This window comes from Oncorhynchus masou, chromosome 12 (genome assembly GCF_036934945.1).
Source record: "Oncorhynchus masou masou isolate Uvic2021 chromosome 12, UVic_Omas_1.1, whole genome shotgun sequence".
NCBI lineage: Eukaryota > Metazoa > Chordata > Actinopteri > Salmoniformes > Salmonidae > Oncorhynchus > Oncorhynchus masou.
The window spans coordinates 80,738,427-80,762,189 of NC_088223.1; the positions used below are offsets into that span (position 1 = coordinate 80,738,427).

At 42.2% G+C, this 23,763-nt stretch overlaps 1 protein-coding gene across 4 annotated transcripts; it reads left to right on the plus strand.

Annotated features, from left to right (window-relative positions):
* The first annotated feature begins 268 nt into the window (after window positions 1-268).
* LOC135550920 (protein c-ets-1-B-like) lies at window positions 269-21,319 on the plus strand. 4 transcript variants are annotated; one of them, XM_064982159.1, is made up of 9 exons: window positions 269-577; window positions 7,134-7,214; window positions 8,036-8,155; window positions 11,583-11,783; window positions 16,747-16,821; window positions 16,967-17,197; window positions 18,557-18,817; window positions 18,977-19,095; window positions 19,330-21,319. In XM_064982159.1, the coding sequence occupies exons 2-9, from the start codon at window positions 7,154-7,156 to the stop codon at window positions 19,543-19,545; spliced, it is 1,284 nt and encodes a 427-aa protein (XP_064838231.1). In that variant the 5' UTR covers window positions 269-577; window positions 7,134-7,153; the 3' UTR covers window positions 19,546-21,319. The 4 variants fall into 4 exon arrangements, with proteins under 4 accessions (XP_064838231.1, XP_064838234.1, XP_064838233.1 ...); XM_064982160.1 differs by lacking the exon at window positions 269-577 and adding an exon at window positions 6,536-6,599; XM_064982162.1 differs by lacking the exon at window positions 16,747-16,821.
* Window positions 21,320-23,763: the final 2,444 nt, after the last annotated feature.

Below are 23,763 nucleotides of genomic sequence, written 5' to 3' on the forward strand. Positions count from 1 at the left end.
TTCAACTAATGCATCCTCCTTTTTCAAGCTTGAGAAGGGAAATTAACATGAATGTAATGCTATTTGTAGAACACATATAGTTATTGGTGCATGACTCACCTTGGCATGGACTCACACTCATTGTAAACCATTTAACGGTTTTATTTACCTAAAATTGCTCTGTTTATGATTAGTAATCGGACAGGCATCTGTAGAGTTTGTGGCCTCTCCTCTAATACGCGTCATGTGTCAAACCCTGCCCCTTTCAGCGAAGAGCGTACAACATAATCATCATGAGTGTTTGTTGTAGCTTTCTGTGGCGTATACGTCATTTCAGAGGGACTTGTTACACACTTTTATGTCTTAAGAAAAACTATGGGGAATAATACAATTCGAAGTTGACAATAAAGGGATCGCAATCAAGATTCGCCCAGAGCTCAAATAGCCTACAAATCAATCAATTGAATAACGCATCAATCGGCAGCGGCGGGGTCTCAAAAGTGATAATTGGATCAACGTTGTGAAAAAGCTGCCGAGATGACGGCCGTTCTTGATATCAAACCAGCGTTAACTCTGACGAAGTCCGAAAAATTGGATTGTAAGTAGCTTTGTCTAATTATTATTTGTATTACTGATATGACATCTAGGCATACTTTGAGTTTACACAGTCAGACAACTACCAATATTAACCCTATTGCAGACTATATTTATGTTGAGTGCCATAAATATGATGTGTAGCATCAAAATGCCGTTTCATTTGATAGCGTTTATTCCATTTAGCCTAAGTCTATGTAAATGATGGAGAACACGATTGTGTTATAAAATTTTTTTATGCATGTATGATAACGCAAAATTGTATTCTAGCTATGCAGATAAGTGATGATTTAGGCGCGCATCAGTAATTGTGCACACCTTTTGTTAACATCGGTAAATAGCCCACCCAATTTACCTACCTCATCCCCATACTGTTTTTTATTTATGTACTTTTCTGCTCTTTTGCACACCAGTATCTCTACCTGCACACGACCATCTGATCATTTATCACTCCAGTGTTAATCTGCTAAATTGTAATTATTCGCCTACCTCCTCATGCCTTTTGCACACAATGTATATAGACTTTTTTTTACTGTGTTATTGACTTGTTTACTCCATGTGTAACTCTGTGCTGTTGTCTGTTCACACTGCTATGCTTTATCTTGGCCAGGTCGCAGCTGTAAATGAGCACTTGTTCTCAATTAGCCTACCTGGTTAAATAAAGGTAAAATAAAAAATTGTGAGAAAAAAATCCATTATTTAATGGCAGCACTTATTAAGATTAATCGGTGCACCGGTTTATCCCTGTGAGTGACCTCAAATCGAACTGTATAATCTGCGCTGTTCGGTCAGGTTGTTAACAAGGCATCATGGTGCATCGTTCAGAAATATAACTCTTTTCTATAAAATATATGTTCAAATTAGTTTTCATTGGGAATGCAGATAAAGCGTTTTTATCAAAAAGCAATAATTTTTGCATGTGAAAACACAGAATCCTACTCATTACCCCGTGCTTAACCTATGCCACTTTTGTTTTGAGCCGACTTTGCTGTTGGCCAGAGCTCACCTTGCTCACGCGCAAGTGGCGGAGCATTCGTTCCAAAACGAATGTTATCACATGTCCGACGACATAAACTTCTTCCACCGGGGCAACTCGGGTCGGATAATCGAATCCCCTCACTAGCTAAAGTCGTCTATTGGCTCAGATACCATAGGTTACTGATTTGTCTACACGTTCTTACCTGTTTTTAGATGTTCTTGTTAGTTTTCTCTCATCAGTGTTATGATATATCTCACATTGCCATCGTTTTCCTATTTGTCACCCATAGACTGTTGTCAATAGGTTGCCAATGCTTAAATATCAGATTATGTAGCTTGCTCCCTTTTTATATTTGTTTCATATTCTACTTTCATTGATATGATTCAAACTATATGGTTTCTCAGATGTTTTTGCTCAAGACTTGCTGTGTCAATGCAGATGACATAAAATGTCATGGAAACTAGGCTATTCACACATTCGTCAACCACATTAAACTAAGATCCAAGTGCGAAAACAGAGTACCACACACACACACACAATGTTCATGTGATCAGCAGAGTGTGAAAGTGCTGATAGTTACAGCATTGTCTGCACAAGCTTGCACCATCCTGCCAACTCTCCCAACAACCAGCCTCTTCACTCAAGGGGGAGAGCTACCACACTGAGTAACACAACCATGATACTTTGGTCGTAAACTTATTTTATTACACTTGTGCTCAGTGACAATGGTATTGTAAAATAGCGCTATTAAATGAGTTAGAGGTTGAATGTTATGTCTATAAGCCCTAAATGTCTAATGATGTTTGTTGTGATGGGTTTAGTCTGTCACATCTTTCAAAGGCGTGTTGGGCTGGTGAGGTTCTGGCAGGTGTTGGACATCTAGAGAGAGCAGCCTTTTCCACCATTTTGCATTGAAGTGACACACGTTACCTCTCCGGTCCTGGAGATGTCTCACTTAGGATATGTACACTAGTCACTGATAGGAATCTGTGTCCCCATCTGATCACTGCCTGTGATCACTAGACTTCTAGAGAATGTCTTTGCTTGAAGTAAGCCGATCAGCCAGGTACATGATGACTGAAACATTAGCTGTCAAAATAAAGCCTGCTACAGTGGATAGGGGACAGGCCACACCTGTGGAGATACCTTTTTGGTCAGGATGCCCCTGAATCAACAGCAAAAATGATTAGAATGTTATGATACAATTGTTTAAATAATGGGTTCATGCTGAGACCAAGGTCTCTATCACAGATGATCCCTGTATACGCATTATTATACACTATACTAATCAACATACACCATTATTCACATCAATATATGAAAAGAAAAACAAAATCACAGAAAAGTAAACACATTCTTCACCAAAAAGTTCCTTAATCAGCCTTTTGAATTGCCCTAGAGGCAGCAGTTAATACAACTTTAGAGAGCCTTTGATATCATTCCACAAGTAAGGTACAGAAAAACTAAAAGCAGATTTACCTAACTCAGTGCAGACCTGAGACTGGGTCTGGAATCTTGTACATCTGTAAGTAAACAATTAAGTAAGTTACAGTGGAAGTTTATGCCAGGAGGGCTTTATAGACACAAATAATGCAATGCGTCGATCTACGAAACTTCAGAGAACCAGCCTACTTTTCAAAACGGTGGCAGCTGCACTCTTATAGATAATATTGCCATAGTTGACAGCTCTAGGATCTTAATTTGATCACTTTTGTTGCTGAGAATTTGTGCAAGAAATCCAAACCTGTATTTCATTCAAGCTTTAAAAAGGGTTCTACATTTTTATTTCCACTTTAAAATGTGAGACTTGATTTGGACTAATGAAAAATGTATCAACCCCTACAAAAAATGTCCATGAATTATAAATCACATTTCCTGTCGCTGCAAAATTATTTCCTGCTGTAGCAAACTGGTTCAAATTAAGATACTACATCTGTGTAATGCTTATGAATGTCGACTGAATATTTTTTTCTGCTATTTAAGGAAAGGTATGACTTATTCTTGTAAAGAAGACAATTTTAATTATGACTGGGACAACAAGGTGCTGTAGGTAGTCTAGTGGTTAGAGCGTTGGGCCAGTAAACCAAAAGGTTGCTGGATTGAATCCCCGGGCTGACAAAGTAAAAATGTCATCCTGCCCCCCTAACCCACTATTTCCCGGTAGGCCGTCATTGTAAATAAGATTTTGTTCTTAACTGACTTGCCTAGTTAAGTAAATAAAAATACCAGTATCGCAATCTTTTTTTCCATGGCAAAAATGAAAACACTTGGTCCTTTTAAAAACCTGCTGTATGTAAAATATTATTTACTATATCTTGGAAAATAAATAAATGTGACTTTGGATGACAACATAATGTTTGTTTCCAACATTAGGGCTATTTTCCTAAGGAAGTTAAATCTGCTTCGTGTTTTGTTTCCGTGCCACGATACTAATGAGTATCGCGATACTGGTATTGGCTCTAATTAAATTTTCTTAAGTAACTCGTCAATCCAAATTACCGGATATTTATAAACGAGGACACGATCAATGAGGGCACCATCCAATGTACATATGGCTAAATGATCAGATACATTTTTACATGATCTGGAAATGTTTAATTCAAAGTCAAACACAAGATCTTCTTGAGTGATATTATTGCAAGAATTGAAGTGAGCTATTTTAGGTTGTTTTTAGGTTTTCCTACGTGTGTTCAATGTATTGTTTACTTCATGGGGCTTTCCGTAGTGCTTGTATAGCGATTCTAGGACAGTCGCGTAACTCCTCTTGTGGTAAGAACACGTAAGGCGTCTGTTTTACTGTGTTAGGTGGCAGTTAAATATGGCCATGCCTCTACAGCTTTGGGTATCGTAATGAATGCTAGAGTCAAAAGGTTCAGGGGGGCCGGGGGAATGTTTTTTTTAAATATTTAAAAATGTGTAGGATTACGTCATGTGACCTAGTTAATTATACTGAGAGTGACTTGATTTAAATAATGTAAAAAAAATATTTTTATACAAAAAAATAATATTCACACTTTGATGTGAAGTTCCAGGAAGGAGGTTGAGGCATTGTCCGACAAGGGTGGCTAGGTGAGCCATTCACGTGTCATGTGTGGAAGAGGGGGGCCGCATTCCATTCCATTCTCTTACACCCTGGCCTTGGTGTGCTTTCTCTAAACAGTGCAGCTCTCTTGGCATGCCAGTGGACTGACTGGACTGCCTCATCCCGCCTTGTAACGCTTAGTCATAAAACACAGTGTGTGTCCCAAATTAGCACCCACATCTCTATAAAGGGCACTACTTTTGACTGAAGCCCTATGGGTTCTTTGCAATATATAGGGTACCATTTGGGATGTAGCCACACTCCTAATCTGACATCTATTATCAGTGCTGAATGACAGCCATGCCAGAGAATGATTAGGGTTTAGAATAATCACAGAAACCCAAGCTGACTGGTAACCTGCATAATGGTTCTGTGTGATCTTTTAACCAGACCACCGGGGTAACATGGCTGTGTGCGTGGTGGAGGGTGTCTCCTCAAGCAATACTCGCAATGGGAGATCATTGCTCAGCCCATATATTTTGTGAGGGTGTGTTCTCGTTTCCCTCTCCAGCACATGACACACGTGTGAGTCAGTCTTTGTGGTCCACGAAATCCAGCAATGTCATAGGGTGTCAAACTAATTCAGTGATTTTTACTTTTTCCATCTCCCTAATCACTTATTCATGCACTTTTGGATCTGTTTCATTTGAGTTTTTTCCCCCAGAATGCCCCGAGGAAAAGGTGGATATCTTTAGAAACTAGATTTTGACCCCAAGTAATGTTTTTATATGAAATGTTTAATCAAAATGTAGTACATTACCTTTGTTGTTTGATGCCCCTGACTCTAAAAAATGTGTTTGACTGTTATGTCTTCATCAGTATCCAAACAGACATCAGTATTTTAAAACAGAAATTATGTTTCTCGGCTAAATAATCTAAAACTGGATGATATATCGCCCAACTTCTTTGACACATACAAAGAGAACAAAAGTCACAAGCTTTAGGCTAGTTGGCGATTCAAATTAACAGCATGTTTGAATGTGTCAGTAGTGAGACAAACTTACATAAACTAGGGCTGTGACAATGCCAGTATCCCAATTATTTTGTCAAAAAAAAAAAAAAAAATACAATTTGGGGCAAAAAAGAACATGACGCAGACCTAACTCTTTGGTCCTTTAAATACCTGTATGTAAAATATTGTGTGCAATAGCTTGGTAAATAAATGTGACTCTGGATGACAATATAATGAAGTTTGTTTCCAACATGAAGGCTGTTTTTTAAAAAGTTAAATCTGCTTCTTGTTTTGTCTCCTTGCCACCATGTTTTTAGCAGTAACCATCTCTGGTAGCATTCAAAATTAAAAATACACACCAACTAAATGAAGTTAGTTTCAATTGCCAAAAAGTTGCTATCTGCTTATTAGGTCATTGTTGTTAATGTTTTCCGGGTTATGCAGACAGTGCAGTGGGAATGTTCCAACAACTCTGACCTGGACTGTGTTGTACACCATAACTTGAGGTTCCCACTTGGGCCCTTGTGACTTCCCGGGTCGTTGTTGGCAAACAGGGGCGGCCAGACTATCCCAGAGACATCATAGCAGGATATCCAACATGTGGTTCCCATTCCCTGTCTCTCCTTGCCACAGATTCCAGGAAATTTCCACAACTCTCTGAAAGAATATCGTAGGCTAGACTGGAGTGTTTGCCAGTGACATGTCTGGCTTTGTGATGGCTGCCCTTTTTTTAATCATGTTTTAGAACAGGAAGTTATTAAGGGAGGGATTGGATAGTGGGTGTTTTAGTCGTATTCACTTTAATTGGGATTTTCTGTATCAGGCAGGACAATAAAGTGTGCTGAGAGTACAATGAAACAAATCAACCTGCTCACAAACTTGATACTGAGGGGAAAAATCAGAAGTTCTCAGTGCAATTCTTCTCCTCTCCTCAACCCTACCCCTTCAGGAACCAACCATGTGATCTTCTGTTGGCAAGCCACAGAATGAGATTTCACACCCCCTGACCCCTGGTATGTTCAAAATGGAAACTGTTAATTATGTTCATGTTTTCTCTTGATGACTCTAGATAGACTCACTGGCTATGGTCAGTCTGACACTCATCAGTCTGACTGGTTTTAAGGACGGTCTCTGGTGCATTTCTATCTTTACTGACATTAGTTGCAATAGCACCGGAGGAGATGGCTGCCGTTTTACGGGCTCCTAACCAATTGTGCTATTGTGTTTTTTTTTCTCGCATTATTTGTAACTTTTTTATTTTATATGTGGTATTTCTGCCATTGTCTCTTTTTGAGCGAAAATAGCTTCTGGATATCAGGACAGTGATTACTCACCTCGTACTGGACAAAAATGATTTTTTATTCGAACGCAAAGGATTTACTTCAGACACCAGACAAGGTTCTTGTAAGGATCCGATGGCGAGTGGGTAAAATCTGCCTCTACCATCAGTCCTATTAGCCAACGTGCAATCATTGGATAATAAACTGGATGAGCTCCAATCAAGACTCCCAACGGGACATTAAAAACTGTAATATCTTATATTTCAGAGTCGTGGCTGAACGACGATATGGATAACCTACAGCTGGGTGGGTTTTCCGTGCATCGGCAAGATAGAACAGCTGCCTCTGGTAAGACAAGGAGTGGCAGTCTGTCTATTTGACAATTACAGCTGGTGCACGAAATCTAATATTAAGGAACTCTCTAGGTTTTGCTTGCCTGAGGTAGAGTATCTCATGAAAAGCTGTAGACCACACTATTTACCAAGTGTTTAACTATATTTTTCGTAGCTGTCTATTTACCACCTCAAACCGATGTTGGCACTAAGACCGCACTCAACGAGCTGTATAAGGCCATAAACAAACAAGAAAATGCTCATCCAGAAGTGGTGCTCCTAGTGGTCAGCATGTTACATATGCAACCAGAGTATAAAAAAACCTTACTCCACACACTGACGCGTACAAAGCTCTCCCTCGCCCTCCATTTGGCTAATCTGACCATAACTCTATCCTCCTGATTCCTGCTTGCTACTCTGTTTATTATCTATGCTTAGTCACTTTACCTACATGTACATATTCCCTTAATTACTTCAACATTTAAATATATCCAAGTTGGTGCTTCTGACTCCAAGGTTTTTGGGGGGGGACACAGGCACAGTGCTTCTGTCTCTCTGGTTTCGGGAGGTGGACAGGCACAGGGCTTCTGTCTCTTTGGTTTGGGGGGGGGGGGTCAGGCCCAGTGATCAGGGCAAGGTCCCTTTTGATGCTGTTTGTGGTATAAACCACTGTTTGGAGTGGGCAGGAGACTTGGGAAGTTGTGTGACATACTAAACAAGTAGAACCGTCAATGCATACTAATGTTGCCTGGAACCCAGTTTACAGTATGGTATCAGATTGGTGACCAAGGGTACTAGCATTGCGGCTGAGTTGTCTTTTTTTGTTCATATTGGCAGATGTGGACTTCAGCGATGTGCCCCTGCTCACCCCGGGTAGCAGGGAGATGATGTCACAGGCCCTGAGGGCCACGTTTAGCGGCTTCACCAAGGAGCAACAGAGACTGGGCATGCCCAGAGGTAAGTCCACCCCCCCCTTCCTCTGCACAGCATTCAGAAACGCACTGCCTGTGGAAACCAATAAAACAAGGCCCTGTTTTGGAGAGCATTACAATGTTAAATGATCAGGGCCCAAATTCAAGAAGCATCTCAGAGTTAGATTGCTTATCTCGGATCAGTTTGCATCTAAAATCACTGCTATTTTGAGACGCTTTAAGAATATGGGCCCAGATAGAAATGAATTGTGTAGAATAGATGTCTGTACATGAAGTACAGTGCCTTTGGAAAGTATTCCGACCCCTTGACCTTTTCCACATTTTGTTACAGCCTTAATCTAAAGTTGAAGTTTTTTCCCTCATCATTCTACACACCATACTCCATAATGCCAAAGCAAAAACAGGTTTATAAATGTTTGCTATTTTATTACAAATAAAAAAATGGAAGCATCACATTTATATAACTATTCAGGCCCTTTACTTAGTACTTTGGCAGTGATTACATCACCGTGTCTTCTCCCCTTCTTTGGCGGAGTTTCTCCCATTCTTTGCAGATCCTCAAGCTCTGTCAGGTTGGATGGGGAGCGTCGCTGCACAGCTATTTTCAAGTCTCTCCAGAGATGTTCGATCACTCCTGCGTTGTCTTGGCTATGTGCTTAGGGTTGTTGTCCTGTTGGATGGGGAAACTTTGCCCCAGTCTGAGGTTCTTGGTGCTTTGGAGCAGGTTTTCATCAATGATCTTTCCTTGATCCGTTCATCTTTGCTTCGATGCTGACTAGTCTCCTAGTACCTGCCGCTGAAAAACATCCCCACAGCATGATGCTGCCACCATGCTTCACTGTAGGGATTGTATCCGGTTTCCTCAAGATGTGAGGCTTTGCATTCAGGACAAAGTTCAATCTTGGTTTCATCAGACCAGAGAATCTTGTTTCTCATGGTCTGCGAGTCTTTAGGTGCATTTTGGCAAACTCCAAGTGGGCTGTCATGTGCCTTTTACTGAGGAGTGGCTTTCGTCTGGCCACTACCGTAAAGGCCTGATTGGTGGAGTGCTGAAGAGATGGTTGTCCTTCTGGAAGGTTTTCCCATCTCCACAGAGGGACTCTGGAGCTCTGTCAGTGACCATCTGGTTTTTGGTCACCTCCCTGACCAAGGCCCTTCTCCCTCAATTGCTCAGTTTGGCCAGGCAGCCAGCTCTAGGCAGAGTCTTGGTGGTTCCACACTTCTTCCATTTTAAGATTGATGGAGACCACTGTGTTCTTGGGGACCTTCAATGCTGCAGACATTTTTTGGTACCCTTCCTCAGATCTGTGCCTCGACACAATCCTGTTTCGGAGCTCTACGGACAATTCCTCTGACCTCATGGCTTTGTTTTTGCTCTGACATGCACTGTTAGTTGTGGGACCTTATATAGACCTGTGTGTGCGGTTCCAAATCATGTCCAACCAATTGAATTCTTGGACTCCAAGTTGTAGAAACATCTCAAGGATGATCAATGGAAACAAGATGCACCTGTGCTCAATTTTGAATCTCATAGCAAAGGGTCTGAATACCGATGTAAATAAGGTATTTCTGTTAATTATTTTTTATAAATTTGCAGACATTTCTAAATGTGTCTTTGTCATTATGGGGTATTCTGTGTAGATTGAGTTTTTGAATAATTAAAATAAAATCAATTTTAGAGTGGTTAATGTAACAAAATGTGGCAAGTCAAGGGGTCTGAATACTTTCTGAAGGGACTGTATGTGAATCGTGTAAATTGTATAAATTTCTATCTGAAATGTTTTGCACATTTTACACACACACAGGTCAATCCAAGTTATTGATTGATGAAACGGAGCCTGCCTTATTTATTTTTCTCCGAGGCAAATTTTTTGACCCAGCAGGAATGTGCTGCCTCAACAGTGTTTACAACATGAGCTGTCTGTCAAAGCCAAGTTGGTTGCAGTGGTGTAAAGTACTTAAGTAAAAATACTTTCAAGTACTACTTAAGTTTTTTGTGGTCTGTACTTTACTATTTATATTTTTGACAACTTTTACTTTACTACATTCCTAAAGAAAATGATCTACTTTTTATTTCATACATTTTCCCTGACACCCAAAAGTACTCGTTACATTTTGAATGCTTAGCAGTACAGGAAATGTTCTAATTCATACACTTATCAAGAGAACATCCCTGGTCATCCCTACTGCCTCTGATCTGGTGGACTCACTAAAGACATACTTCATTTGTAAAGGATGTATTTTAGTGTTGGATTGGATTTAAAATAAACTAGAAAATGTGTCTCTGCTTTGCTTAATGTAAGGAATTTTAAATTATTTATACTTGTACTTTTACTCTTGATACTTAAGTATATTTTAGCAATTACATTTACTTTTGATACTTCAGTATATTTAAAACCAAGACTTTTACTCAATAAGTATTTTACTAGATGACTCATGTTTACTTGTCATTTTCTATTAAAGTATCTTTACTTTTACTCAAGTAGGACAATGGGTACTTTTTCCACCACTGGTTGGTTGTTAAACCAACTTGCAATATACCTCGACATGACAACCCATTCACTCTTTAGAGTAGGCATGAGACCATGTGACCTGGTGGGAGAGTTGGAGGAGCAGCCTGTTAAGAGTAAACAAACGTGTGAGGCGTGGATAGACAGTGAGTCACTCTGTCTAGGGGGTGTCTGTTAATAAGCGCCTAGGAGTCTCGGCAGTTGCTGAGGAATTTTGGTGCAGGGAGTTTTAACTTTATCTGCCAAAATGTCTAAGGATTGGGATTCGGTGCGAGAGGGTTATAACTGCTAAACACCACACTATACACAAGTGTATATGATGCTCCTCAAACAGTTTTGAGAAAACATTTTATTTTTTGGATAAGGTCCCACTGACTTAAATCCGGAATCCCTATTTGTGAAACGGCTACATGCGTTTAGGATATTACAGCAACAAAGTTAGTTCAAACAAAACCGTTTTTTTATTTAACCTTTATTTAACCAGGTATGTACTGCAAATAGTTTTTTCCACAATGCTGGATGCCTGTTTCTCCAACAAAAACATGTGCTGGCAATGTTTCACTTATGGTGATTTCAGATTAAGGTTGACCTGCTCCCAGTGTCAAACTGTTGATGTTAGTGTGTTGTACAAAAAGTGCTATTTCAAGTTTAAAGCTGGATGTACAGTATTGCACCACAGATAATGCATTGTCATGAATGATGCACAATTTATCATGAATAATAGCAAAATACATTTTATTTTGTGACTGTCCCAGCCTCTTGCTCTATGTTTTGGCCCTTGGCAGAAATACTGTATTGATCCAACACTGTAGAGCGTCACTGTTAAGTAACCAACGTATCTGCATACACCATGACATATGATCCAGATAGTCAGTGAATACACAGGGATCACACTAAGGAAGACTGTTTTTGATGTTACACCCCTTCCTCCTCTGTGTCCAGACCCCAGACACTGGTCAGAGAGCCAGGTGGGCCAGTGGCTGCTGTGGACAGTGAACGAGTTCAGCCTGAAGAGCGTGGACCTGCACTGCTTCAATATGGCCGGGGTAAGTCTCTGTGCCCTGGGGAAGGAGTGCTTCTTGGACCTGGCACCTGACTTTGTGGGGGACATCCTGTGGGAACACCTGGAGATGATGCAGAGAGGTAGGTAGCACCTGTGTCATCGCTAGGATAGCAACAGATGGCTTTTTACATTTCTATTAGCATCATTACTAGACCAGCAACATACAGTAGTAGCCTATGGCTTCTAGTATCAATGTTAGGCCGACATCTATTAAGGCTATTAACTTCATTGTTAACCCAGCAACTTCTAGTAAGGCTATTAGCATCACTGCTAACCCAGCAACATGGTGCACATAACCTTCCTGGATTACTATTTATTAAGGGTCAAAAGCTGAAGAACATATGCACATCCAGGTACTTTCCGCAGGTGCTGGCGCAAACTCATGGAAAACACCTCACTGCTGCTCCATGCCTAATGAAGACCTAAGGGTTGAAATGTTGTTATAAATAAATATCACCTGGGCAGCAGCTAAACTTCCTGGGGTCCTGCAACATTAGGGTGGTTAAATATAATTTAAAATATTAGATGACATTCATCGCCATTTACCCATTTTTGTCTTAGCTCTCCCGATCAACACCTGTGATTGCTTTATGCCTCTAATGTCAATATGCCTTGTCTACTGCTGTCTCGGCTAGTTCTTATTGTTTTATTTCACTGTAGAGCCCTCAGTCATATTACATTTACATTTAAGTCATTTAGCAGACGCTCTTATCCAGAGCGACTTACAAATTGGTGAATTCACCTTCTGACATCCAGTGGAACAGCCACTTTACAATAGTGCATCTAAATCATTTAAGGGGGGTGAGAAGGATTACTTTATCCTATCCTAGGTATTCCTTGAAGAGGTGGGGTTTCAGGTGTCTCCGGAAGGTGATGATTGACTCCGCTGTCCTGGCGTCGTGAGGGAGTTTGTTCCACCATTGGGGGGCCAGAGCAGCGAACAGTTTTGACTGGGCTGAGCGGGAACTGTACCTCCTCAGTGGTAGGGAGGCGAGCAGGCCAGAGGTGGATGAACGCAGTGCCCTTGTTTGGGTGTAGGGCCTGATCAGAACCTGGAGGTACTGCGGTGCCGTTCCTCTCACAGCTCCGTAGGCAAGCACCATGGTCTTGTAGCGGATGCGAGCTTCAACTGGAAGCCAGTGGAGAGAGCGGAGGAGCGGGGTGACGTGAGAGAACTTGGGAAGGTTGAACACCAGACGGGCTGCGGCGTTCTGGATGAGTTGTAGGGGTTTAATGGCACAGGCAGGGAGCCCAGCCAACAGCGAGTTGCAGTAATCCAGACGGGAGATGACAAGTGCCTGGATTAGGACCTGCGCCGCTTCCTGTGTGAGGCAGGGTCGTACACTCTGCGGATGTTGTAGAGCATGAACCTACAGGAATGGGCCACCGCCTTGATGTTAGTTGAGAACGACAGGGTGTTGTCCAGGATCACGCCAAGGTTCTTAGCGCTCTGGGAGGAGGACACAATGGAGTTGTCAACCGTGATGGCGAGATCATGGAACGGGCAGTCCTTCCCCGGGAGGAAGAGCAGCTCCGTCTTGCCGAGGTTCAGCTTGAGGTGGAGATCCGTCATCCACACTGATATGTCTGCCAGATATGCAGAGATGCGATTCGCCACCTGGTCATCAGAAGGGGGAAAGGAGAAGATTAATCGTGTGTCGTCTGCATAGCAATGATAGGAGAGACCATGTGAGGTTATGACAGAGCCAAGTGACTTGGTGTATAGCGAGAATATTAGAGGGCCTAGAACAGAGCCCTGGGGGACACCAGTGGTGAGAGCGCGTGGCGAGGAGACAGATTCTCGCCACGCTACCTGGTAGGAGCGACCGGTCAGGTAGGACGCAATCCAAGCGTGGGCCGCGCCGGAGATGCCCAACTCGGAGAGGGTGGAGAGGAGGATCTGATGGTTCACAGTATCGAAGGCAGCCGATAGGTCTAGAAGGATGAGAGCAGAGGAGAGAGAGTTAGCTTTAGCAGTGCGGAGCACCTCCGTGATACAGAGAAGAGTAGTCTCAGTTGAATGACTAGTCTTGAAACCTGACTGATTTGGATCAAGAAGGTCATTCTGAGAGAGATAGCGGGAGAGCTGGCCAAGGACGGCACGTTCAAGAGTTTTGGAGAGAAAAGAAAGAAGGGATACTGGTCTGTAGTTGTTGACATCAGAGGGATCGAGTGTAGGTTTTTTCAGAAGGGGTGCAACTCTCGCTCTCTTGAAGACGGAAGGGACGTAGCCAGCGGTCAGGGATGAGTTGATGAGCGAGGTGAGGTAAGGGAGAAGGTCTCCGGAAATGGTCTGGAGAAGAGAGGAGGGGATAGGGTCAAGCGGGCAGGTTGTTGGGCGGCCGGCCGTCACAAGAAGCGAGATTTCATCTGGAGAGAGAGGGGAGAAAGAGGTCAGAGCACAGGGTAGGGCAGTGTGAGCAGAACCAGCGGTGTCGTTTGACTTAGCAAACGAGGATCGGATGTCGTCGACCTTCTTTTCAAAATGGTTGACGAAGTCATCTGCAGAGAGGGAGGAGGGGGGGGGAGGATTCAGGAGGGAGGAGAAGGTGGCAAAGAGCTTCCTAGGGTTAGAGGCAGATGCTTGGAATTTAGAGTGGTAGAAAGTGGCTTTAGCAGCAGAGACAGAGGAGGAAAATGTAGAGAGGAGGGAGTGAAAGGATGCCAGGTCCGCAGGGAGGCGAGTTTTCCTCCATTTCCGCTCGGCTGCCCGGAGCACTGTTCCGCTCAACATGCCTTGGATAGCTATTTTGTCCCACACACATGCGGAGACCTCACCTAACATAACTGGTGCCTCCAGAGACAACTTCTCATTGTCAATCAATGCCTAGGTTTACCTCCTCTGTACTCACATCCTACCATACCATTGTCTGTACATTATGCCCTGAATCTATTCTACCACGCCTAAAAATCTGCTCCTTTTATTCTCTGTTCCCGACGCACTGGACGACCAGTTCTTATAGCCTTTAGCCGTACCCTTATCATACTCCTCTTTTCCTCTGGTGATGTAGAGGTTAATCCAGGCCCTGTAGCCCCCCAGTTCCATTCCCCAGGCGCTATCATTTGTTGACTTCTGTAACCGTAAAAGCCTTGGTTTCAAGCATGTTAACATCAGAAGCTTCCTCCCTAAGTTTGTTTTATTTACAGCTTTACAACACTCCGCCAACCCTGATGTCGTAGCAGTGTCTGAATTCGGGCTTAGGAAGGCCACCAAAAATTCGGAAATTTCCATACCCAAGTACAACATTTTCCACCAAGATAGAACTGCCAAAGGGGGTGGAGTTAGTCTGCAGAGTTCTGTCATGCTATCCAGGTCTGAGCTTCTACTTTTAAAAATCCACCTTTCCAGAAATAAGTCTCTCACTGTTGCTGCTTGTTATAGACCCCCTTCAGCCGCCAGCTGTTAATTCCAGCTGTGAATGTTCCCCACTTATCTTCAGAGTTTGTACTGTCAGGTGACCTAAACTGGGATATGCTTAACACCCTGGCCATCCTACAATCTAAACTAGATGCCCTCAATCTCACACAAATTATCAAGGACCCTACCAGGTACAACCATAAATCTGTAAATATGGGCACCCTCCTAGATATCATCCTGGCCAACCTGCCCTCTAAATACACCTCTGCTGTCTTCAACCAGGATATCAGCAATCACTGCCTCATTGCCTGCGTCCGTTGTCAAACGACCACCCCTCATCACTGTCAAATGCTCCCTAAAACACTTCAACGAGCAGGCCTTTCTCATCGACTTGGCCCGGGTATCCTGGAAGCATATTGACCTCCATTCCATTAGTAGAGAATGCCTGGTTAGTACTAAGTACGAGTACTAAGTATAAGTACTTTCCTCACCATCTTAAATAAGCATGCCCCATTCAAAAAACAGAACTAAGAAGAGATATAGATAGCCCTTGGTTCACTCCAGACTTGACTGCTCTTGATCGGCACAAAAACATCCTGTGGCGTACTGCATTAGCATTGAATAGCCCCCGCAATATGCAACTTTTCAGGGAAGTCCGGAACCAATATAAACAGTCAGTTAGGAAAGCTAAGCCTAGCTTAAATATGCATCCTGTAGCACTAATTCCAATAAGTTTTGGGACACTGAAGTCCATGGAGAATGAGCACCTCCTCCCAGCTGCCCACTCCACTGAGGCTAGGAAACGCTGTCACCACTGATAAAAACTAAGATAATCAATCATTTCAATAAGCATTTTTCTACGACTGGCAATGCTTTCCACCTGGCCACCCCTACCCCGGCCAACAGCTTTGCACCCAAATAGCTGATGTTTTGAAAGAGCTGCAAAATCTAGACCCCTACAAATCAGCTGGGCTAGACAATCTGCACCCTCTCTTTCTAAAATGATCCACCGCAGTTGTTGCGACCCCTATTACTAGCCTGTTCAACCTCTTTCGTTTTGTTGGAAATCCCACACAGCTTATCGATCCCTGTACACAGCCAATTTGTATATAGCAAACCCAACTACCTCATCCCAATGTTATTTATTTTGAAGTGTACCTATGACACAAAGCACGTAGAGGTCTGTAATTTGTAAGTAGGAAAACTTGTAAAGTCGGCAGTGTATCAAACACTTGTTCTCCCCACTGTATATTAGCATAATTGCTAGGCTATTGAGAGACTACGGCTATCATCAGCGCAAAATAGTTTTAACGGACATCAAAACCTATTGTATAAAATGTGTTGGCATCCTATCCCACAAACATTGATACTTTACTGTGGTATTGTTTAGTTGGTATACAGTGGAGCAAAAAAGTATTTAGTCAGCCACCAATTGTGCAAGTTCTCCCACTTAAAAAAATGAGAGGCCTGTCATTTTCATCATATTTACACTTCAACTATGACAGACAAAATGAGAAAAAACATCCAGAAAATCACATTGTGGGATTTTTAATGAATGTATTTGCAAATGATGGTGGAAAATAAGTATATATATATAATATATAATAAGCCCCACTGTATATATATATTTTTGTGTTAAAGCGGGGAGGGGGGGTACCATCATAACTATGTCTTTCTTGGTAAAGATGTGAGGCATTTCCCTGTCAATGGCTTGAAGCCCACATTCCAGGAGTCCCGGTTCACTTATGACTACTTTGCCAGTGAGTATAGCTTCTCTGCCTCTGCCCAAAACACAAGAGACAACTATTGTCCAAATCATACTGTCCATTTTATAATGGAGAGAAATATCATTACTCCCTTTTTTGGGAGAGATGTAATGTCTCTCCCCCCAATTCTTCTCCGTAGACTATGGAACTGAACGTGCCCAGTGCATCCTTCCATCGGACAACTCAGAGCCAGGCTTCATCACAGAGTCCAATCAGACACTTCTACCAACCACCTGTGAGGACCTGCTGTCAATCAAGACTGAGAACGGACATTCTACTGGCCCACTGGGTCCTAAGCAGGGGGACTACCTCACCATCAAACAGGAAGTGGTCTCCCATGACAACATGTGCATGGGGCACGTCATTCGAGGTAAGACCACAGTCATGTAATATAATAACATATGCCATTTAGCAGATGCTTATTGCCCAAAGATATTTACGTGCGTAGTTTTTTTTCACCTTTATTTAACCAGGTAGGCTAGTTGAGAACAAGTTCTCATTTGCAACTGCGACCTGACCAAGATAAAGCAAAGCAGTTCGACACACAACAACAGCATTACACATGGAATAAACAAACATACAGTAGAAAATCTATATACACAGCTTGTGCAAATGAGGTAGGATAAGAGAGGTAAGGCAATAAATAAGCCATGGTGATGACGTAATTACAATGTAGCAATTAAACACTGGAATGTTAGAATGTGCAGAAGATGAATGTGAAAGTAGAGATACTGTGGTGCAAAGGAGCAAGAGAAATAAAAAATGTGCAATGGGGATGAGGTAGATTGGATGGGCTATTTATAGATGAGCTATGTACAGGTTCAGTGATCTGTGAGAGAGATAAGAGTCTCCAGCTTTAGTGATTTTTACAGTTCGTTCCAGTCATTGACAGCAGAGAACTGGAAGGAGAGGCGGCCAAAAGAGGAATTGGCTTTGGGGGTGACAAGTGAGATATACCTGTTGGAGCGTGTGCTACGGGTTGGTGCTGCCATGGTGACCAGTGAGCTGAGATACGGCGGGGCTTTACCTAGCAGACACTTGTAGATGACCTGGAGCCAGTGAGTTTGGCGACGAGTATGACGCGAGGGCCAGCCAACGAGAGCGTACAGGTCACAGTGCTGGATAGTGTATGGGACTTTGGTGACAAAACGAATGGCACTGTGATAGACTGCATCCAATTTGCTGAGTAGAGTGTTGGAGGCTATTTCGTAAATGACATCGCCGAAGTCGAGGATCAGTAGGATGGTCAGTTTTATGAAAGTTATCCATGCATGCATACATATTTTATCTTATTGACCTCAGTGGAAATCAACCCACGACCCTGATGTTGCAAACGCCATGTTCTACCAATTCAACCACATTCTCCTCCACCTTAAATGCTATAGAAGACATCATGGGAGAATGTTTGTCTGCTGTATATAATATTCTCCCGTACATTGAATGTATGACATTTTAGCCTGGTAGAATCAGATTAAGCAAGGAGATCATTAACAAGCTCATTATGGACATTGTGTGGATGGATATTATTCACTGTGATGCAAATGAACATTCAGTTTTATGATCCTCATTATAAATACCTGGTTGGTGTTCAGTATTGCACACAGTAGCGACTATTTTTCAGCAGAATATTTTAGAATTTTGGTTCAGGTAGTGCCCCCATGCTTCACTTTGTTTCAAAATGTTTTTCCCCAACTGAACATGGCCGTGGTGTTCCACTCTTTCATCCCAGGTAAAATTGGGGGCCAAGAATCCTTTGAGAGTGTGGAGAGCCTAGATGCTTGTGAGCGTCTCACCCAGTCCTGGGGCAGCCACTCCCACTTCTGCAGTCTGCAGCGCGTGCCCTCCTACAACAGCTTTGACTCAGACGACTGCCCGGCCACGCTGCGTGGCCACCCAGCCAAAGGCACCTTCAAAGACTATGTGATGGAGCGCATGGACCTGACCAAAGACAAGTCTGTCATACCGGCAGCGGCTCTTGCGGGATACACAGGTGTGTGTGTGTTTATGTAACCCAAGAATGCACAACAATTGCTGACTACCTGGTAGGTGACTATATTTGCTGACTACCTCAAAAGGTGATTTGAGATTCAATTAAATACCAAGTAATTTAAGTAAATAAACTGTATGTTCCTTGGTTGTGTTTCCACAGGAAGTGGTCCGATCCAGCTGTGGCAATTTCTGTTGGAGCTCTTGACCGACACTTCCTGTCAGTCGGTCATCAGCTGGACGGGAGATGGCTGGGAATTCAAATTGACCAATCCCGATGAGGTGAGAACATCCCTTCCACTTAGGCAACCAGGGAAGTGTCAAGCAACACCTGATTTGATCATCACGTCATCCTATATCCAGCTACTAATTCACATTGACAATACCTAATGGAATAGACAAAGTTGAAAGTATGTTTGCTTGATCTTGCCATAGGAAATTGGGGATGAGGTGGATCAAGATAATTTGACCCTCTCCCGCTCTCTCCCACCTTTCGTCCTCACTCCTCCCCTCCAGGTGGCTAGGCGCTGGGGCCAGAGGAAGAACAAGCCCAAGATGAACTATGAAAAGCTGAGCCGCGGCCTGCGCTACTACTACGACAAGAACATAATCCACAAGACATCTGGCAAGCGTTATGTCTACCGCTTTGTCTGCGACCTGAACGGCCTTCTGGGATACAGTGCAGAGGAGATTCACGCCATGCTTGACATGATGCCGGACACAGGAGAGTGATGTGGGTGTGGTCTGGCACCACCAGGTAACACACACGCTTGTGTAGGACAGGGGTTGCCAACCGGTTGCCTGTGGGCCAAAACCGGCCCTCAAGTGATTATTTTTTCTTTTGTGGGGGGGGGCTCCCCAAAGTTGAGTTTTTAGAGGAATTTTTGTTTTTGGTCAAGAAAGACTAAAATCACCAGGAATTCAGAAAAAAGGAGACTTTAGGAAATCTGTTCCCAAGAATTCCATAAAAAAAGATGTGATTATGTCTCAATGTAATCAAAGTAGGAAATAATTGTTATTTTCAAATACTCTTTTTATTATTAAGTTCTGGCAAAAATCATCTCAAGGCTGAATCTAGTTGTCTACCGCTGTTGTAGGAGATCATGATGAAAGCATTTACAATCACACAAAAAATACATAATGCAAATACAATCAGACTCCTGTCAAGTTGCTGAAGACAATGGAAGCGAGTTACTTGGAAATGGACATGGCCATCACCCAAGGAGGTTAGATCATTTTATTCAAATGGAGCACATGGCAAAAGAAATGTACCCTTTTTGACCTAAGACTGGGGTTTGTCTGTGTTCAGTATTGTTCTCTGGAAACCACATTGACAAACCACAGTCCACAGCCATTTTAGCAGCCAAGCATTGGGCATTTTGTGTCAGTCTCAAAGCAATGACTCTCTACTCTTACACAAGGGGCTACTGAAGTCCTTTTTAATGAATGATTTGTTTGAGGACTGCTACAGACATCCAGGGTATGGAGGGCAACACTAGGTGCTCTATATATCTATCAATGCCACCACTGTCATGTTTCCACCTGCCAAAAATATGTCCAATTTGTCATATTTCCCTGACCAAAGACATTTGTTATACTGCACAAGCCATAATTCACTGTCTCAACATGCTTTGTCATGAGTTCCCCTAAATGTGTTTAAGAGCTTTCACATTTCGACTGTTACCCTGGGTTGTATTCACTAGGAAATAAATTTAAGAAAACTGACCGAAACGGGAGGGACTACCTGAACCTGTCCAATAAGAAACTAATTTGTGTTGCAAAACTTTGCTACAGGTTGTTGCAGTGTGCTCTATTGAATATGGTTAGAAAGGTGTGAAGTACTCTCATATTTGAGGGAACGAAACCCTACAACCAAATGCTATCGCAAGTTCTATAAATAGAAGTTCCAAAATTATTTTACAGCATTTGTTTCTTTTTTATAATGTAACAAAGTTTTGTATAATTTTAAAGTTTTTATTTTTTATTTTTTTAAATGACAGACAGCTGGTTCTATGCGTGGGTCTATATTCATCAAGCGTCCCTGAGTAGGAGTGCTGATCTAGGATCAGTTTTTCCCTTTTAAGTTATTAAGATTACATTGAAAGAGGGGCTTGTTGGCTGATCCTATATCAACACTCTTAGTTTGAGACTTTGTGAATATAGGATAAAAAAAAGGTGGCAGTATCCTCTTTCTTGCTTTATATATACAAGATTTCTTGGGCTGAGCCTGGCCTATCGCTGAACATTAAGAGCAGAGCTTTTATTATGATTGTACATGAGAATGTTGTATACCAAACAGTATAATCAAAACTAACTGTTGTGTGGGTCTCCTATTTTTACTCCTCACATACACACAAATGCCCATGTAACACACACAGAGCTAAAAATAGCCACAGTTGAGTAGCGGCTAGACCGACATCATTGCCAAACGTGGGGCTGCTGGACAGGAAATTCCACCTGATACATGTGTTAAACTTCGCTGTGAATAAATAAGTGATGAATTGTCCATTGTTTTGCCCCTGTCCCTCTGGATTACATGCTTGTCTTAGCCCATGTGACATACTAGGCCTAAGGTATAACATTCTCCCAGGGTCAGCTTGATGACTTGAAACAGGAGAAAGGCAAGATGACAGCTATCTAAGTCATTGAGAGAGGACATTAGTTGTGTGTGTTACTCCATGATAACAATGACAGATAAATCTCGAGGGACAATCAAGGCAGAACATGGTTGTGGGCGGAATCTCCACATGAGACCTGGAAGGCATCTGAAGAAAAAGTGAGGGAAATGATCTCTGAGATGGACCACAGGAAGATCGAGATGGAGCCCGCCCGCAGGACTGGAAAACACAACCCCGGCCCAGGTGATAGGCCGATAGTGGTCAAGTTTCTGAGGTTCAAGGACAAGGTAGCTGTTCTGGAAAGAGCCAAGAACTTGAGAGAAACGTATATCTTCCTCAACGAGGACTATCCAGAAGCTGTGCGCCAGAAGAGGAAAGAACTGATCCCAGCCATGAAAGCTGCCACCCTCCATCCCAGAAGGCTGGAAGGGATGAGAGAGCCAAGCCTATGGGTTTGTCGCTTCACACACACCAATTGATTAATGGACTGCTGAATTTATATTTTATTATTTAGCTTTTTTTTGCTCTTTTCAGTATTATGTCTATCTCTGATAAGCTACCCAGGAAAGGGCTGAAAACAGCCCATATTAATATATGTAGCCTTAGAAATAAAGTTCATGAAATCAACTTGCCAAAATCAGATAACATTCATATATTAGCCATTTCTGAGACTCAGAAATGTTTTCAAGGTGTATCCGTACCCATTGGATGTAGTGATCACAATATAGTGGCTATATCCAGGAAAGCCAAAGTTCTAACAGCTGGGCCTAAAATAGTGTATAAGAGATCATACAAAGGAGGGCAGTGAGGTCTGCACAACTCATCACCGGGGGCAAACTACCTGCCCTCCAGGACACCTTTACCACCCGATGTCACAGGAAGGCCATAAAGATCATCAAGGACAACAACCACCCGAGCAACTGCCTGTTCACCCCGCATTCATCCAGAAGGTGAGGTCAGTACAGGTGCATCAAAGCAGGGACCGAGAGACTGAAACAGCTTCTATCTCAAGGCCATCAGACTGTTAAACAGCCACCACTAACATTGAGTGGCTGCTGCCAACACACTGACTCAACTCCAGCCACATTAATTATGGAAATTGATGTAAAAGATGTATCACTAGCCACTTTAAACAATGCCACTTAATATAATGTTTACATACCCTACATTACTCATCTCATATGTATATACTGTACTCGATACCATCTACTGTATCTTGCCTATGTCGTTCTGTACCATCACTCACTCATATCTTTATGTACATATTCTTTATCCCTTTACACTTGTGTATAAGGTAGTAGTTGTGGAATTGTTAGGTTAGATTACTCATTGGTTATTACTGCATTGTCGGAACTAGAAGCACAAGCATTTCGCTACACTCGCATTAACATCTACTAACCATGTGTATGTGACAAATACAATTTGATTTGATTGTGGGAGCTATACTCTTTGATTTCTGTGCAGCCTTTGATATTGACCACAACTTTTCAACAGCTCTGAATCTACGTTATGAGAATCTTCTTAATAGAACTCAAGTTTTTTTTAATTGGAAGCTTCTCTAATGTCAAACATGTAAATTGTGGTATATCTCAGGGTCCATGTATGCTGATTTTTCAACCATATACGCATCAGAGTTGCAGTCGGTTTTGGAATAGGTGGCCAGTAATAAACTGGTCCTGAACATCTCTAAAACTAAGAGCATTGTATTTGCTACATATCATTGCCTAAGTTCTAGACCTCGGCTGAATCTGGTAATGAATGGTGTGGCTGTTGAGCAAGTTGAGGAGACTAAATTACTTGGTGTTACCTTAGATTGTAAACTGTCATGGTCAAAACATATAGATTCAATGGTTGTAAATATGGAGAGAGGTCTGGCTGGAATAAAGAGATGCTCAGCTTTTTTGATACCACACTGCACAAGTAAGTCCTGTGGGCTCTAGTTTGGTCAAGTGCTGCAAAGAAAGACCTTGTTAAGCTGCAGCTGGTCCAGATTCGGTTGATAATTTGGTGTGTCTAAATAAAGTCTCATTGATGTTACTCAATTTAATAAAAGGGAAATTACATTGTGAACTAAATTATTAATCATATTGCTTTAGTAAATCATTTTTAAAGAGTTAATGACCTTATATTTGAGCATCTGTGGCCTCCATTTAAGAAAATCTTCAATAACCTAAAGCCATTTGTGTTACTAGTCCTACCTGTGGCACAATGTGATAATAATGGTACAAATGATTTAAAGTCACTGAGCTGCCATATTAGTTCATTTAGAATGGGAAGATGTACCCAAATATATTTAAATAAAAGCATATAGAAAAATGTACTTCATTTTTTC

Coding starts and splice junctions, on each gene's coding strand:
- LOC135550920 (XM_064982159.1), top strand. CDS start 7,154: ATGGATAACCTACAGCTGGGTGGGTTTTCCGTGCATCGGCAAGATAGA. Junction 11,784..16,746: donor CCTGGAGATGATGCAGAGAG/GTAGGTAGCACC, acceptor TTCTTGGTAAAG/ATGTGAGGCATTTCCCTGTC. Junction 16,822..16,966: donor CACTTATGACTACTTTGCCA/GTGAGTATAGCT, acceptor TCTTCTCCGTAG/ACTATGGAACTGAACGTGCC.